The sequence below is a fragment of the Somniosus microcephalus genome, chromosome 7, assembly GCF_052327205.1.
Source record: "Somniosus microcephalus isolate GS21.2 chromosome 7, FLI_Smic_1.0, whole genome shotgun sequence".
Classification (NCBI taxonomy): Eukaryota; Metazoa; Chordata; class Chondrichthyes; order Squaliformes; family Somniosidae; genus Somniosus; species Somniosus microcephalus.
In genome coordinates, this window is record NC_140993.1 from 163506927 (window position 1) to 163524753 (window position 17827).

At 48.1% G+C, this 17827-nt stretch overlaps 1 protein-coding gene across 6 annotated transcripts in view; it reads right to left on the reverse strand.

Moving 5' to 3' along the window:
* The window catches only part of LOC147114985 (double-stranded RNA-binding protein Staufen homolog 2-like), a 236863-nt gene that overhangs the window by 24178 nt on the left and 194858 nt on the right, over positions 1 to 17827 (reverse strand). For all 6 annotated transcript variants that reach the window (XM_085993166.1, XM_085993162.1, XM_085993168.1 and 3 more), the window contains one exon: positions 4177 to 4336. In XM_085993166.1, the coding sequence (XP_085849292.1) occupies positions 4177 to 4336 (160 nt within the window). The remainder of the gene's footprint in view (positions 1 to 4176; positions 4337 to 17827) is intronic.

Sequence of the window (17827 nt, forward strand, 5' to 3'; positions counted from 1 at the left end):
GGAAGTGGGTGTGGGGGGGAGGGGCGTGTGGGGGGGAGGGTGTGTGGGGGGGGAAGGGGGTGTGGGGGGTGGCGGGTGGAAAGGGAGGGGGGGAGATAAACTTAAAGTACAGGAAACTTTGTGCTATCCGGCACCCACGGGACCAAGCTGCTGCCTTGCCTCAAAACTGCCGTACTCTCCAGAGTTAATGTTGAGAGATACGGAGATTCTTATCTCCGTATTTGACAACAAACACTGTTGCTTAGCAACAGCTTCTAAACACTCGGGTGTGGCCCTGAAGCTCTGTAGCTAAAGCTGTTGCTATAGCTACAGACCTTGCACAGCTTGACTGTTCAAACAAAGCAAAAAAAACAAACAAAAAGAATAAAAAATGGCTGCTGATTTTTGCCGGTGTCTCCAGATTGCCGGATAGCTCACCTCCGGATAGCACAATGTTTCCTGTACTTATAAAACATTTTTGGTAAATCTTTCTATAACATACACTTTACAACCTCACCAAGGGGTGCTCACCTCTCAGTGTGTTGTATCACAAACAATGGCCGCCGCTTGCTTTTCAGTTGGAAAGATTAGGCCCCGCCCACACAGTCGATTGTCTGTCTCGGTCACCAGAACCCGATTTGGAGCACAGAAGCCCCACCCACTCTATGTTCCTGTACTAAGATGGCCACGCATGCACTCTGTTGCACACTGAATCAAAATGGCGTCACACTGAAACTTTTCGCCCTCCTTGACAAAGATGGCTCCCGTTAACCTGGGGCTGTCAGCAGAAGAAATTTCCTCAGCTGCAAACACAGGATCTTCAGATTATTATTCGGGGCTTGCGACCTACCCCAGTTGCTTATGAAGCCTCCCCACCTACTGACCCCGGGAATGGAGCTGAGGCAACACACCCTCTCCCCTCTGCCAGTGTTTGTCTCTGTCTAGGCCGGGAGCCTGGGTCTAGAGTTGCACTGCTGGCAGTTGGAGAAGCCTAGGCCCCGGGCCTGGAAAAACGGTGAAAGGTAGGAGAATTATAGAGGTTAGAGAAAAGATTTACAAATTAATTAACTTTTTTTAAAAACAATGTGTGTTTTAAAAGCAACTTTTTTTTTTGCTGGAAATGTAGATTTGAAAAGAAACACGCAGAAAGTGGGAAAAAGAAAGGAAAAGTTTGGAATCAAGATGGCGGCGACTCACCTCGGTTCAGAATGATAAGGCCCGCCCACACACGCACCGATAGGTCAACCGTCAGGTCACTGAACTGTAGGATTGGTCAATCATCACGTCACAACTGCAGGATGGCCCGCCCGCACACACAATGAACCCGCCCCCACTCGATGCAAATGAGCAGATAATGAGAGGAATTTTGAACGTTTTTTGGATACCGTCGGCACAATTTTTGTCCGACCGTCGGCACAATTTTTGTCGGAGCAAAAAGTAAATACGCCTACAAGAGTCCCCTAATGATGAGCTTTCTTTTGATATAACATATGCGTAGGTACGCTCTATAACTTTTGATTGTATAGCCGGCCAGAGAGACAGAAAGAGAGACAGACAGAGAGACAGACAGAGAGAGAGAGACAGAGAGACAGACAGAGAGACAGACAGAGAGAGAGAGACAGAGAGACAGACAGAGAGACATATCCTTTTATACATATAGATACCTGAAGGGATCAATTAAATATTGGGAAGACTGAAGCCATTGTTTTCGGTCCCCACCACAAACCCCGTTCCCGAGCCACTGACTCCATCCCTCTCCCTAACATCGGTCTGAGGCTGAATGACACTGTTCGCAACCTTGGTGTCATATTTGACCCTGAAATGAGCTTCCGACCACATATCCGCAGCATTACAAAGACCGTCGACTTCCACCTCCGTAGCATCACCCGTCTCTGTCCTTGCCTCAGCTCATCCGCTGCTGAAACCCTCATCCATGCCTTTGTTACCTCTAGACTTGGCTATTCCAACACACTCCTGGCTACCCGTGTCCTAACTCGCACCAAGTCCCGATCACCCATCACCCCTGTGCTCGCTGGCCTACATTGGCTCCCGGTTAAGCAGCGTCTCGATTTCAAAATTCTCATCCTTGTTTTCAAATCCCTCCATGGCCTCACCCCTTCCTATCTCTGTAATCTCCTTCAGCCCCACAACCCCCCAGAGATATCTGCGCTCCTCTAATTCTGCCCTCTTGAGCATCCCTGATTATAATCGCTCAACCTTTGGTGGCCATGCCTTCTGTTGCCTGGGCCTTAAGCTCTGGAATTCCCTGCCTAAACCTGACCGCCTCGCTAACTCTCTTGCCTCCTTTAAGACGCTCCTTAAAACCTACCTCTTTGACCAAGCTTTTGGTCATCTGCCCTAATTTATCCTTATGTGGATTGGTGTCACATTTTTTGCCTTAAAATACTCCTGTGCAGCACCTTGGGATGTTTTACTACGTTAAAGGCACTGTATAAATACAAGTTGTTGTTGTTGGATCATTTACAAGCACTGGGCCAGTTTCCAAATGAATGCTGATGATGCCCAACTTTGCCTCTCCGCCAGCATCACTGACTCCGGGGTTGCTGCTATGCTATCTGATTACTTATCCGACATCAAGTCCTGAGTGAATTGAGATATACTACACCTCAACATCAGCAAAATGAAAGCCATCCTGTTCAGCTCTGACTTATAGCCCTATCTCAACCAAAATTCTATCCAGTCCAAAATTCTGTGACCCCAAAGATTTCCATACTCGCCAGTTTTCATCAAGCTCCATTGATTCCCTTTGCTCCAAACCTCCTCCACAGTTTCACCCCACCCTTGTTAAGGAATCTTCTGCATCATATGTCTCAGTCCATGCTCTCCACTCTTCTCTTGGCCAGCTGAATGTCTGACATACAGAGAAACTCGCCACTATGGTTATCTGCGCTCCTCTAATTCTGGCCTCTTGAGCATCCCTGATTTTAATTGTTCAACCATTGGTGGCTGTGCCTTCAGCTGCCAAGGCTCTAAGCTCTGGAATTCCCTCCCTAAAAACTCTCCACCTCTCTTTCCGCCTTTAAGACGTTCCTTAAAACCTACCTCTTTGACCAAGCTTTTGATCATTTGCCCTAATTTCTCTTTATGAGGCTCGGTGTCAAATTTTGTATTATAACGCTCCTGTGAAGCGCCTTGGGACGTTTTACTACATTAAAGGTGCTATATAAATATAAGTTGTTGTTGTTGCTGCTGCTAAAACATCTCCAAAACAAGCATCAAGAAATGCACCCAGGTAGAGTTTCTGTTTGTCTCATCATGAACTCTCTACCCAAGGGACCCACCCCATTAACTCAAGCCCAGATGGCTTAAGTGCAGGTTAGCCTCTCTGGGATGCATGCTATTATCTACTTTGTTAAGAGGGGTTGATTTACCTTTAATTCCTCACCCAATGTGATTCTGCCCTCAGCCTTGCTGTCAGGGGAAGAAGCCAATCAATAGCTTGATGCTTCCCTACAATGAAATGGCATTCAGCCTAGTGCCATTTCCACGCACCCGTTAGGAAGCAGTTACAGAGCAGCACTTGATCCTGGGAATATGTCACCCATTTTTCTTGATATATATCAGTGATTGGTTCAGGAAAAGTTAAGAGAGACAGTAGTAAAATATATTTACACAATAAAACTAAGTTGATATGCAAAAAAAAATTAGAACATATTTATTTATCTTTCAGATAGTCCACTTTTTATTTTCCTCCAAACAAAACTTCTCAATGACATTAAAGATCATTGTGTAGCTTCCCCCAATGGTGTAATGGGCAAAGGCAATGCCTGGATTAGAACTACGCTATCGAAATCAGTTTTGTGTTGAATTAACTGATCTCATGTAAGGCGGCAGTTGGAGCATGGGTCTCAGCACCCCTGGGCGACAAAAAGAAAATATTTGCCAGGTTTTCTGCTCCTGATCTCTATCAAAAACAGGACTGGGTTCAGCTGTGAAAAGCCTACACAATGGCCACTTCAGCGATGTACCGGAGAGCTGCCCACACTCATTGAACTTACCCCAGTAAGAATCAACACCTTCAGTACAAAAGGTGAGGAAAAATTGAAGAAAAGTTCTGTGGTAGAAACATATTGCTAGAGGACACACGGTTAAATCTTGAACACTTTAAGAGAGGCTAAGTTATGAAACTAATGCAGATAATAGAGATTTACTTCCGACTGATTGAAAAATATTTACCTGAGGTGCCTTTTCTGGAATAGGCTCATCACGAAGAGCTTGAAGGGCTTTCATAGCAGCATTGTGTCTAGCAGCTTGACGGGTCCGTCCTTCTCCAATAAATTCTGTATTCCCCACAAGCAGCTGGACATAAAATAATTTAGGAGCTGGATAATGGTACCTGTGTTGAGCAGAAGCCAACAAACATATTTAGACACAAGAAGAATTCACCTTGTCTTTGTTAACAATGATCACTTTATTTCACCATGCAGCTTTTGTGAATTCTGAGACAATTAACAATTAAACAATAGCTGGCTGTTGCCAGCTGGTCTTGTACTTGTAACTGTAGATAAAACAGAGCATTTACTAGGGTGCCAGGGGGGAGGGCGTTTCCAACCTTGGCCAAGTTGTCAGGGGAGACTAGCACTTCCCCCATAGGGAGGAAGGTGAATTAAAAAAAATCAGATGCTGTCACACATCACAAAGAATTAGAAGGGAGCATTCAATGGAATGCAAAACATCCTCGTCTCAGTGTTGTTCTGGTATTTTAACAGTTTTTTTAACTGTATGGCTCTATTTAAAATGTACATTGCTAATGCCCCAAATGTGTGAAAAACTGTGATTTGTTACAAAACACCAGCCATTTGTAACCAAAGAATATGGCAGACCTGTACCCACCAGTACTGTACCCCAGTGTTACACAGCTCAAAATGCTTCTGCCAGACAGATCCCAAATTTGGAAGGACAGAATGCAAGTATGTCGTTCAGAATGGAAGAGATGAATCCGGAATATTAGGGTGGGGGAGCGGGGTGGATGAGGGGGAGGGGGGGCTATAGGGTCTTTCTGAATGGTTAACACCCCAGTCTGTAATTATCTTGTGAATCTAGAACTGTATGGCTGCTGTTCACAGTTAAACTGGACAACTTCCCCCACCGCTGTTACACTGCACAGAAAGTGTAGCAACAGTAGCAGAGTTTGTGGTTGGCGCAAGTGGAAATCCTTGGACCATCTGGTCTGTATGCCTTATTATTACACCTTTACCAATTAGAACATTGGGGAAGCCATATGAACAGCTTTTTAACCCAGTCAATAATTATGAATAGAATTTTTTAAAAATGGCAAGTGAGGAGATGCAAAATGTAAACTAAATGGAGGATTATGCTGGAGGAGGAATCAAAACTGCCAATATTGAACTCATGATTTACTTACAAATCCCATATAAGGTACTGTTACTTGTGGGTTATACACTAGGCCTCAAACTGAACATTTATTTTATTCAGCATGACCCTGTTGCATATTCATTTTATACCATAAACCCCAGGACACCTCTCCACTGAAATGGCTACAGTTTAAATGCAATTTACACAGGTAAACCTGAGCTCATCCAAAATACTCTGCTGTCCGTATCTTAACTTGCACCAATTCTGCTCACCCATCACCACTGTGCTCGCTGACCTACATTGGTTCTCGGTCTGGCAACACTTCAATTTTAAAATTCTCATCCCTGTTTTCAAATCCCTCCATGGCCTTGCTCCTCCTTATCTCTCATTTCTTCCAGCCCTACAACCCTCCAAGATCTCTGCGCTCCTCCAATTCTTGCCTCTTGTGCATCCCCGATTTTCTTCACTCTACCATTGGCGGCCGTGCTTTCAGCTGCCAAGGCCCTAAAGCTCTGGAATTCCCTCCCTAAACCTTTCCACCTCTCTCTCTTCCTTTAAATCGCTTCTTAAAACCTACCTCTTTCACCAAGTTTTTGGTCATGCATACTTCATAAAAAGATTTACATTTTGAAAATTACAATTAGGCTAACTTCTGAAGGTTAGATCTTTTGGTGCCATCTGGAGGCATCATTGAGTTAAGATAACTGGAAGAAACATCATCAATTTTACATCTCTGGTTTCCTCTGAAGTGCTAATAATTTCCTGTCTTTCTCGTCAATTTGTCCAACTTTCTTACCCAGTTAACAATTCAGGCGGTTACACCAACAAACATTTATGGTAATATTGGCAATTTTTCCTTTTAAATCTACATCACATTTCTCAATTTTTGACCACTTGTTGCACAGAAAAGATTTAGAAAGAGAGTTGTGCTGGGGGTTTTAAAAGCAATGTATATTCTCAAGACACACCTAGATGAAATGTGGTGAACATGTTGATCAGCAGTTGCTTCTCCCAGAAACCAAACAATAAGCGTTTCATGAGTTTGTCTGGGTATTTCAAAAGCTATCTCTAACTATTGTGTTGGAAAACCTTTCGACCTCTGTTGGTCGGCAAGAGGGACAAGCTTTTTTGTATAGTGAGAGGGACTTTTGAAAATCGGTGCACGGATACCAATAGGACAATTGGACTTTTGGAACCAGGAAGCTGCACAGGCAGCAAAAGACATGGGACTGCAGTGATAGCGGTTCTGCTCTGGGCAGTAGGACAGGATGCTGAGGAATTATTCTGTTTAGGTTAAGTAAGAAGCCTCACCAATGTGGGAAAGTATTATGCATTCATTATTTTGTATATTATTATGCAACGGCAAGTTATATCGATTGAATTAAGTAAATCTGATCATAATTACTGCCCTGTACATTCACCATAACTGTGGAATAAAACAGCTTAATAATTCAAACAAAGCACTGCCTCACCTAGTTTAGCTCAAGTCTGCCTTCAGCGAGATTGAAGAGATATGTGTGCAAAAGACACTAGTATCCAGATCACAAGAGGGTATTATTGTTACATTCCCAAGTTATGCTATCATACAAGTAGGTAAAGGGCAGTGTGAGTCAACGCCCACTGAACAAGATGCTTAGATCATTTAAGTGAGTGACTGACGTCACTGAACTTGAGAAGGTATGCAAGATAGGCCCTGATTTGTAATAGTGTGTTTTCTTTAAAGTTCAAATACATGTCAACTTAAAAAAAGTCCATAAATTATCCTAATCCCGCTGTTTCACATTCTGAACAGTCTCTCGTACTCTGGTGATACTGGCACAAGTAACCAGTGCTGAAATCAGCTGCATTCTGACCTGTGTGGTCTCAAACAGCCATTCTACGTCACGGGTACCAAAGTAAGCTGGCTCTGTCAGAAGCCAGCTTCACACTGATGTAAATTTTGATTATGGTGTGGCGTACCGATCACAGAAAGGACACAATCCGCTTTTCGGTCCGTAGACTATAAATCAGGCGTCATGCCTTTAAGAAGGATCACACCTTTAAGAAACTCGATCTGCAACATAGTTAAGCCCAGAGCGGGGGAGGAGCAGCCGAAGCTGTGGACTGATGAAAGGCAGTCGAACTTGGTGTAGGCTCTGACTCCATTTTGTGTTCAACATGCAGCCTCAACAATTAAACCTTTTCTGTTGAACCTCTCCGAGTTCAGTATTTTTTGCTAGGAGTACATAGACTCCTACATTGGTGACCCTGACGCTCAGGACGACTCCTAAGCGTAACCATGGCTGACACAAACGCAGTTTCTGCGCAGCTGCCGGAGTTCTGGGAGAACCTAGCCACCACCTGGTTCCTTCAAGCCGAATCGCAATTCCGACTCCGCGGCATCACCGCCGACGCAACGATGTACGACTACCTCCTCGCCTCCCTGGGCAGCTCCACAATCACAAAAGTCTGGACAACACTACAAAACCCTCCGGAGGAAGGCAAGTACACACATCTCAAGGCCGCGCTCCTTAAAAAATTCACAGCCTCCCAATTTTTGCGCAACTGCCACTTCCTTGACCTCCCGGGCCTCGGTGACTCCACGCCGTCAGACTTGCTCTCACACATGCTTGCTCTGACCGACGAGAAACCGCCTGGCTCCCTCTTCCGCACGCTCTTTATCCGCCAACTACCTCCCAGCATCCGCCCGGCGATCGTGGCGTCCAGCCTCACGGACCTCGAGGCCCTGGCCGACAAGCTCCTGTCCGCCGGCTCCAACCACGCCGTCACCCCCGACCTGGCCTCCGCAGCGTCGGCGCGCGCTCCACCCTCTATTGCGTGGCCACACAGCTCGGCCACGAGGCCCCCCAGGCCCCCAAGCCCTCCAACCCAGGGCTACTGCTACTTCCATACCCGGTTCGGCGCACGGGCACGCCGCTGCAGCCATCCCTGCACGTTTCCAACCGCCCCACACCGGCCTACACGATGGCCGTGGGGCAAGCAGGCGCGCTGCTGTACGTTACGGACAGCGCCTCCGGACGCCGTTTCCTATGCGACACGGGCGCGCAGCGCATCATCATCCCCGCGTCTGCCCTCGAGATCCAGCGAGGCGGCCGCGGGCCTGCGCTGGCTGCCGCCAACGGCACCGACATCTGGCACCCGCACCGTCACCATCGACCTCGCAGGCCGCCGCTACCACTGGGAGTTTATCACCGCCAAGGGGCTCTCCCCGCTCCTCGGTGCGGATTTCCTGTGCGCCCACGGCCTGTTGGTCGACATGCCTCGGCGCCGCCTCGTGGACATGAACACCATGTCACCTATCCCGGGCGCCATGGCCCCCCCCCCAACCCGCCGAAATGGCGTGGCAGTGCCGCGCCCGCTCAACGGACGGCTACTCAGCACTCCTGGCTGAGTTCCCAGCCCTCACCAACCCGACCTTCTCCACGAAAGTTGCTAAGCACGGGGTAAAACACTTCATCCCCACCACAGGCCCACCGGTGTATGCCCACGCCCGCAGGCTGGACCCAGCCAAGCTGGAGATCGCGCAGGCCGAGTTCGCCACAATGGAACAGCTCAGCATCATCCGCCGCTCCAACAGCCCCATGGCCTCCCCACTCCACATCGTCACCAAACCCGACGGGGGATGGCGCCCCTGCAGGGACTACCGGCGCCTAAACGACGCCACCATGCCGGATTGGTACCCCATACCGCACATTCAAGACTTCTCGGCTAGACTGGCCGGCCGCTCAGTCTTCTCCAAAGTCGACCTGGTGCGCGGTTACCATCAGGTGCCAGTCCACCCCACGGACGTTCCCAAGACGGCCATAATCACCCCTTTTGGGCTATTCGAGTTCCTCCGAATGCCCTTCGGCCTCAAAAACGCGGCCCAGGCCTTCCAGCGGCTCATGGACTCGGTCCTCCGGGACCTGAAGTTCCTCTTTGTCTACCTGGATGACATCCTGGTAGCTAGTTCCTCCAAGCAGGAACACATCGAGCACCTCCGCACCCTGTTCCAGCGGCTCAGTGAGCACGGGCTCATCATCAGCCCAGCCAAGTGCCAATTCGGCCTCAGCAGGATCGAATTCCTCGGCCACCACATCACGCAGGACGGAGCCATTCCCCTGCCCGCCAAGGTGCAAGCTGTCCAGCAGTTCCCCTGGCCTACCACCATCAAAGGCCTCCAGGAGTTCTTGGGGATGATCAACTTTTACAACCACTTCATTCCCGGAGCGGCCTCCCTCATGCGGCCCCTATACGAAGCCCTCTGGGGTAAGAAAGACAGAATGGTGCTCGAGTGCTCGGCGGACATGTTGACCGCTTTCGACTCGACCAAAAAGGCGCTCGCCGACGCCACCATGCTCGCTCACCCACAGCCCAACGCCAGGGTGGCCCTCACCACGGACGCCTCCGACCACACGGTCAGCGCTGTGTACGAACAGTGGGTCGACGGGGCCTGGCAACCGCTGGCCTTTTTCAGCCGCCAACTGCGCCCCCCGGAGGTCAAATACAGCGCCTTTGACCGCGAGCTCCTCGCACTGTACCTGGCAGTCCGCCATTTTAGATTTCTTCTGGAGGGCCGCCCCTTCACCGCGTTTGTCGACCACAAACCCCTGACATTCGCGATGGCAAAATCTGCGGACCTGTGGTCAGCCAGGCAACAACGCCAGCTCGCCGCGGTGTCCGAATTCACCACGGACATCCGGCACGTCTCCGGTCGAGACAACGTGGTGGCCGACTGCCTATCCCGCCCCGCCGTCCACGGTGCCCACCTGGCAGTGGACTATGCTCAACTGGCAGCGGAGCAACGCACCGACCCCGATCTGCTCTCCGCGCCCACAACCCTCCCAGGGCTGCGACTGACCGACGTCGCCTGCGGCCCGTCCGCCATCACAGTCAAATGCGACAACTCCTTGGCGCAACCCCGCCCCGTAGTCCCGGCGTCCTGGCGAAAACGGGTGTTCGACATCGTCCACGGCCTCTCACACCCCGGCACCCGCGCGTCCATTAGACTGGTGGCCAACCGATTTGTCTGGCGCGGCCTGCGCAAAGATGTGCGCGTCTGGTCCAGATCCTGCATAGCTTGCCAGCGTGCCAAAATCCACCAGCACGTCAAAGCCCCACTCGAGGAGTTCACTGTGCCAGAAAGAAGGTTTGACCACATCCACATCGACCTCGTCGGCCCCCTGCCGCCATCACAAGGTCACACGCACCTGCTGACAATCGTGGACCGTACCACCCGCTGGCCCGAGGCCATTCCACTGACATCCACCACCACCGCCGACATCGCGAGGGCGTTCATCGGTACCTGGGTCGCTCGGTTCGGTGTCCCCTCCGACATGACGTCGGATAGAGGCCCGCGGTTCACCTCTGATCTGTGGGCCGCCATCGCCCGAAACCTCGGGGTGGCCAATCACCGCACCACGGCTTACCACCCCAAAGCCAACGGACTGTGCGAGCGATTCCACAGGTCCATGAAGGCGTCCCTCCGTGCCAGCCTCGAGGATGAGGCTTGGATCGACCGCCTCCCGTGGGTGCTACTTGGCCTACGCTCCGTGGTCAAGGAAGACCTGCAAGCCTCGGCGGCGGAACTCGTGTACGGCCAGCCGCTGCGCGTACCCGGAGAGTTCCTGCCCACCGCCACGACCCCCTGGTCAGCTGACCAGCAACGCCGCGCTTTCGCCAACCGAGCACAACAGTTCGCTCTGGTACCCACCGGCACGGCGAACCAGCAACCCGCGTACCACCTAGCCTGCACATGGCCAAATTTGTTTTCGTGCGCCATGACGCCCACCGAGGACCTCTACGGCCCCCATACGACGGACCCTACAAGGTACTCCAGACGGGGAACAAGTTCTTCCTCCTCGAAGTGGGCGGCAGAACTGACAAGGTGTCGGTCGACTGGCTCAAGCTGGCGCACCTAGAGCCCGACGAACCCGTTCAAGTGGGCCAACCCCCACCGCGGGGCAGACCGCCTAAGAGCCCGACGTGTCCGACCGCCCCGCTCCCGACACCAACCGCCAAGAGCCGTTCCGGCCGTGCCATCAAGCCGCCACGCCGGTTCGTACACTCCCTACTAGCGGATTCTGGGGGGAGCTGTGTGGCGTACCGATCACAGAAAGGACACAATCCGCTTTTCGGTCCGTAGACTATAAATCAGGCGTCATGCCTTTAAGAAGGATCACACCTTTAAGAAACTCGATCTGCAACATAGTTAAGCCCAGAGCGGGGGAGGAGCAGTCGAAGCTGTGGACTGATGAAAGGCAGTTGGACTTGGTGTAGGCTCTGACTCCATTTTGTGTTCAACATGCAGCCTCAACAATTAAACCTTTTCTGTTGAACCTCTCAGAGTTCAATATTTTTTGCTAGGAGTACGTAGACTCCTACAATGGCAGTAACTCACTGGGGTCTCCAAGCCTAACCCATATATTCTGCCCACTTTCCAGTGCACCTGCTCCACATTTTAATATAGATTTTAAAATTATTAATTCAGCCATGCCAATATTTGTTTGTGCCTATGAGCTATAAAAACTACACTGGAAGCCCCGTGAATTGCTCTTTTTATAGCAACTATGTGACTGGGACAACTCCACTAATCCATCTTTAGCAATCATATAACTGTGCCTCAATTATGGTAACTGGCTTTGGATCTGTAATTTCTGAATTTTCTACGCAGCTCTACTGTGGATTTAAAACTCTTTTCAAATCTGTGTTTTGTTCATTTTCACCCTTGCATTCACTTTTTCAATACATACTTGCAATGATTTCATTAAACGCTTGTGAAAACAACTGACACTCAATTACTCTTTTGTACTTAATTGTAGATACAAATTTTATGTATTCCAGTTAATTTAGATTAGTTATTACAGTCTCAAATTTTAATTATTTCTAAAGTGCCTGAAAGTGTCCTTTAACTGTGTGTATGTCAGTGAGCGATCACTCTATTGGGTTCATTCAATATAGTCTTTTTACACCCTCCTCCCATTGATTTCCTCAAAGTGAATGAATACATAAAGCAGAAAGGCATCAATTAACTTTTATTTTCTGTGAGCCAATTTGAAAGTTAAAAATAAAAACACGTAAAAAGCACTATGAAAATAGAATTCATAATTTTGAGAGTATAATTGGTTTCTCAATGTCTAAACCCATTTGTGATAATTAAACATTGTAAGTAACAGTCTACTCTTCAAAGATAGCAAGTTTTGGCTGTCAAGAGGATGCATGAATAAGTCATAAAGATTATAGAAACACAACATGCAGTCTGGAATCATTCACCTTTCTCAGCTGCCGTTTCAGTCTCAGTTTTAGCTTTTTAGTTAATGTTTCTTAGCGTTGACACAAGGATTTGTACTTTGCCCACTTGAATTGTGTCTGGAAAGAGCACCTTGAGCTATATAACACTAGGGTGAAAACCTGCTGATTTTACGTGTCTACTGCTAAGAGTGGTTGTGCTAGGAGCAATTAGGTGGTGAATTCATGTCTCATTTATACTATGTGGATGCTTCTGACAGCAAGAATGCTGCATTCGTATAGTACAAATAGTCCAACAATGCCATTATTGGAGCTAGTTTTCCTACATCGCTTCCAACTGGAATTGCTGCTGGTAGCAACCACACCCGTGACACAGAGGTTCGTTGACCATTTGGGAGTCTGGCCACAGTTATCAGCCTACTCACACAAGCTAGCAATGTGCTTTCAGTAGTGCTGACTTGGACGGACCTTCCCTTGACATTGAAGAAGTTGCAAATTTGACTGCACTAACTGCACGTGAAATTCACGTATGCAATAGCATTAAAGTTACGTTTGCAATTCTCCATTGCTGCCAAATGCAACCCACAGTCTAAAAGGGGCATATTTAGCACATTAGAAATGCATATAATTTCACTGAAAGAAATTCACAAATATAAAAGAAATATAATAGTATCATGTAAGAAGCGTAGTGGCAGAACATTAAAGCACATTGGCTTAACTGATTTTTCTCATTCACTGATACTAATGTGCTAAATAAGCCAAAGACATTGATGGGAATTTTAACCCCCAAAAACGGGTGGGTTTGGGTCAGGTGGGATGTAAAAAATTTTTAAATCTCAAACCCAACCTGAACCCGGCTCGAACCCACCCACTTCCGGTTCTAACAGAGGCGGGACAGGGGGTGGGGGGATGCGACGGGCAACCAATCCACTCCCAGGAGACAGGTTGGTCATTTAAATATTTTAATGTGGCTGCGTGCCTTAGATTTTATCTCCATTTTAAAATTAACTCGGCAGCTAAAGGAAGGCGAGGACTGTAGCGTGGAAGAGGTAGGTGCCTTTCCAGCACTGCTTGTGGGCCAGGGGGAGCAGGAGTGCTTCCTCCCAGACTCCCAAGCTAACCTGCTTCCCTCCCCGCGAGCGGATCCCCCCCCCGCACCCCGATATCACCGACCCGCTCCCTTCCTCAATCACTGACTCCCCCCCCCAACTCTGCCCCAATCTCTCACTGACTCCCCACGATCACCCACCCCCCCACCCCACCAACCCACTCTGTATCCGCCCCCCCGATCTCTACCCCAGCAACACGACCGTACCTGCTCCTGGGCTGCACCCCCTGCTGCAGCATTCCCCGCCCGACAGGGAGCCAAGCCTGTTAATCAGACTGGCTTCCGGGCGGGGATCCGGTTTAAAAAAGGCACGCACGCTGCGGAGTCTAAACTCCACAGCGTTCGGCCCAACCAGAACTGCTCCCCCCATACTTGGAAATCCCGCCCCAGTAAATAACGGGGCCATTGCTTCTTTAAATGACAAATAAATGCATACAAATTAAGTGAACAAATTTTGGTTAGTATACTGGTTTAGGTCTGTTTGAATGCCATAAAAGGTCACTTATTAACTACAAAACATTTTTTGCAAAGTGTCACATGCTGTATGATTTGTAAATCAACCCATATAAATACACATCTGAGCCATGCATGAACTGCAAGACATCTGATCAGTTTACCTTATGCCTGGGAGTGGGCCTTTGGCGTAGCGGTAGCAACCCCACCGCTGGGCCAGAAGACGTAGGGTTTCGAACCCCGCTCCAGACAGTCCCGGCAATTGGAGTCGGAGCTCCGGCTCTAAATTCTAGGTTGACATCCAGCGGGATACTTGCGTCCATAGGTGTGGGTGCCTCCCCCCACCCCTCGTATGGGTTGTGGGAGCCCGTAAAACCCTCCCGCCATAGGACTAACCACCCTAATGGCTGGTACGAAGATGGTTACGGTCACGGAAGGAGCGTTAATCGCGGCCAGAAATCCTTCCACCACTTCATACAGTTCCCCAAAGGGAACAGTGTGAAGACACGTACAACGACGACCTTATGCCTCTTTTAAATATTTTTTTATTTGTTCTTGGGATATGGATTACACTGGCAATGCAGCATTTTTTGCCCACCCTTAGTTGCTCTGAGGACATTAAGAGTCAGCCATATAGTGTGGGGCTGGAGTCACTTGTAGGCCAGACCAGGTCGAGGTTGCATGTTCCCTTCCATGAGGACATACAATCCACCAGCTTTCATAGGCAATTCTTATTCCCTGCAAAGTAACTAAAAGAATATTTATACCAATTTATAGTTTTCTTTTAACTCTTAAATGCATCAGCTATACAAAATCAAACCTTCCAGTGCACTAACTTTTTATATACCCCTTCATTAGTCAGTTTTTATAGACAATTTTAAAAACTGGGGCCAAAAACGCAGGTAATTTCGCAGAAAATTATAAAAATTAGCTTTTATTTGGAACATCACTAAAACTCAAAAAAACAAGTGTGAGACCAATGTGAAAGTACAACGAAGCTAAATGACAACTCAATTATTTGCACAAGGCTGAAGTGTTTGCAACCATCTTCAGCCAGAAGTGCCAAGTAGATGATCCATATCGGCCAACTCCTGAGGTCCCCATCATCAGAAGCCAGTCTTCAGCCAATTTGATTCACTCCACGTGGTATCAAGAAACAGCTAAGCGCACTGGATACAGCAAAGGCTATGGGCCCCGATAATATCCCAGCTGTTGTGCTGAAGACTTGTGCTCCAGAACTAGCCGTGTCTCTAGCCAAGCTATTCCAGTACAGCTACAACACTGGCATCTACCCGACAATGTGGAAAACTACCCAGGTATGTCCTGTCCACAAAAAAAACGGATAAATCTAATTACCGCCCCATCAGTCTACTCTCAATCATCAGCAAAGTGATGGAAGGTGCTGTCGAAAGTGCTATCAAGCAGCACTTACTCACCAATAACCTGCTCACTGATACCCAGTTTGGGTTCCGCCAGGACCACTCGGCTCCAGACCTCATTGCAACCTTGCTCCAAACATGAACAAAAGAGCTGAATTCCAGAGGTGAGGTGAGAGTGACTGCCCTTGACATCAAGGCAGCATTTGACTGAGTGTGGCATCAAGGAGCTCTAGTAAAACTGAAGTCAATGGGAATCAGGGAAAGACTCTCCACTAGCTGGAGTCATACCTAGCACAAAGGAAGATGGTTGTGGTTGTTGGAGGCCAATCATCTAGGACATCGCCTCAGGGCAGTATCCTAGGCCCAACCATCTTCAGCTGCTTCATCAATGACCTTCCCTCCATCATAAGGTCAGAAGTGGGGATGTTTGATGATGATTGCGCAGTGTTCAGTTCCATTCGCAACTCCTCAGATAATGAAGCAGTCTATGTTCACATGCAGCAAGACCAGGACGACATTTAGGTTTGGGCTGATAAGTGGCAAGTAACATTCGAACCACACAAGTGCCAGGCTATGGCTGTCTCCAACAAGATAGCATCTAACCACCGCCCCTTGACATTCAACGGCATTACCACTGCCGAATCCCCCATCAACATCCTGGGGGGGTCACAATTGACCAGGAACTTAACTGGACCAGCCACATAAATACTGTGGCAACAAGAGCAGGTCAGAGGCTCAGTATTCTGTGGTGAGTGTCTCACCTCTTGACTTCCCAAAGCCTTTCCACCATCTACAAGGCACAAGTAAGGAGTGTGCTGGAATACTCTCCACTTGCCTGGATGAGTGTAGCTCCAACAACACTCAAGAAGCTTGACACCATCCAGGACAAAGCAGCCCACTTGATTGGCACCCCATCCACCACTTTAAACATTCACTCTCTCCACCACTGGCGCACCGTGGCTGCAGTGTGTACCATCTACAAGATGCACTGCAGCAACTCGCCAAGGCTTCTTCGCCAGCACCTCCCAAACCCGCAACCTCTGCTATCTAAAAGGACAAGGGCAGCAGGCGCATGGGAACACCATCACCTCCAAGTTCCCCTCCAAGTCACACACCATCCTGACTTGGAAATATATCGCCGTTCCTTCGTAGTCGCTGGATCAAAATCCTGGAACTCCCTCCCCAACAGCACTATGGGAGTACCTTCACCACGTGGACTGCAGCAGTTCAAGAAGGAGGCTCACCAACACCTTCTCAAGGGCAATTAGAGATGGGCAATAAATGCTGGCCTTGCCACCGCTGCCCACATCCCAGGAACGAATAAAAAACGTTCATGGACACCACTTTTATGGGCCTCAATGGCATTTCCAAAAGGAAGCAAGGTAGAAGTTTTTTTTTTTTAATAGCCAGCAGAGCAAATAATTTGATTTTGAAATGAACATTTCCCTCAGTAAATTGTGATTGCATTTTATTATTGGAAAAAGTCTATATTGTCAAAAAAACTAATCCAATCGGAAAATAAAAATTGTTATACAGCTTAAAAAATAACAAGTACGACAAGAATTCCAAATGATCCCTGGTCTTTGCAGGTCCCAAGATGCATGCACATCACTTTAGTGACATCATCACACACACACTGCATGATGACGCATGCATGTAGTGTACAGCACATACATCACACAAATGTGCGTGATCACCAACCCTTTGCACTCACATCTTGAGGGCCTGGGAAGAACAGGGAGAATGCAAGATTTTTTAGGTCCAAAACAGTTTCTATTGATCCACCAAGCTGAAAAAAATTCCAGTAATGGAAATTGATTAAAAAAAATATTTTAATGATCCCTGTTTATGTTATTTAACCTTTTCTGTTGCACTGATCCTATTCAACACAAATTACATTAAAAGATTCTGAAAACTTTTGACAACTACCCTCGTGCACACTTGACAGCGAGATTTAAATATAAAAACAGCAGCATCTGGCCATGAGGTATATTTTCTCCAATCACTGTAAGCAAAAAGACTATACAAGTATAATACAGACAAACCAGTGAATGGAAGAAAATATAACCCTATGTCCTACATGAACAATGCCAGTGAAAAAGTTCAGCACTCGTTCACATCAAAGAACACAGCACAACGACTAACAGTGCATGAAGCACAACTTCTGGATGCTCAACTGGGATTTAATTTTACTTTCCCTGTTTGAATTAGAAACAATTAATGAAAGAGAAATAAAATACAGTGTATGTAAAGAAAAAAAAAGCAAATGAATTTCTGGGGCTGTGAAGCCAAAAACGCCATAGCACTTAAGGAAGACAAACATTTTCAGCCAGGTTACTGATGG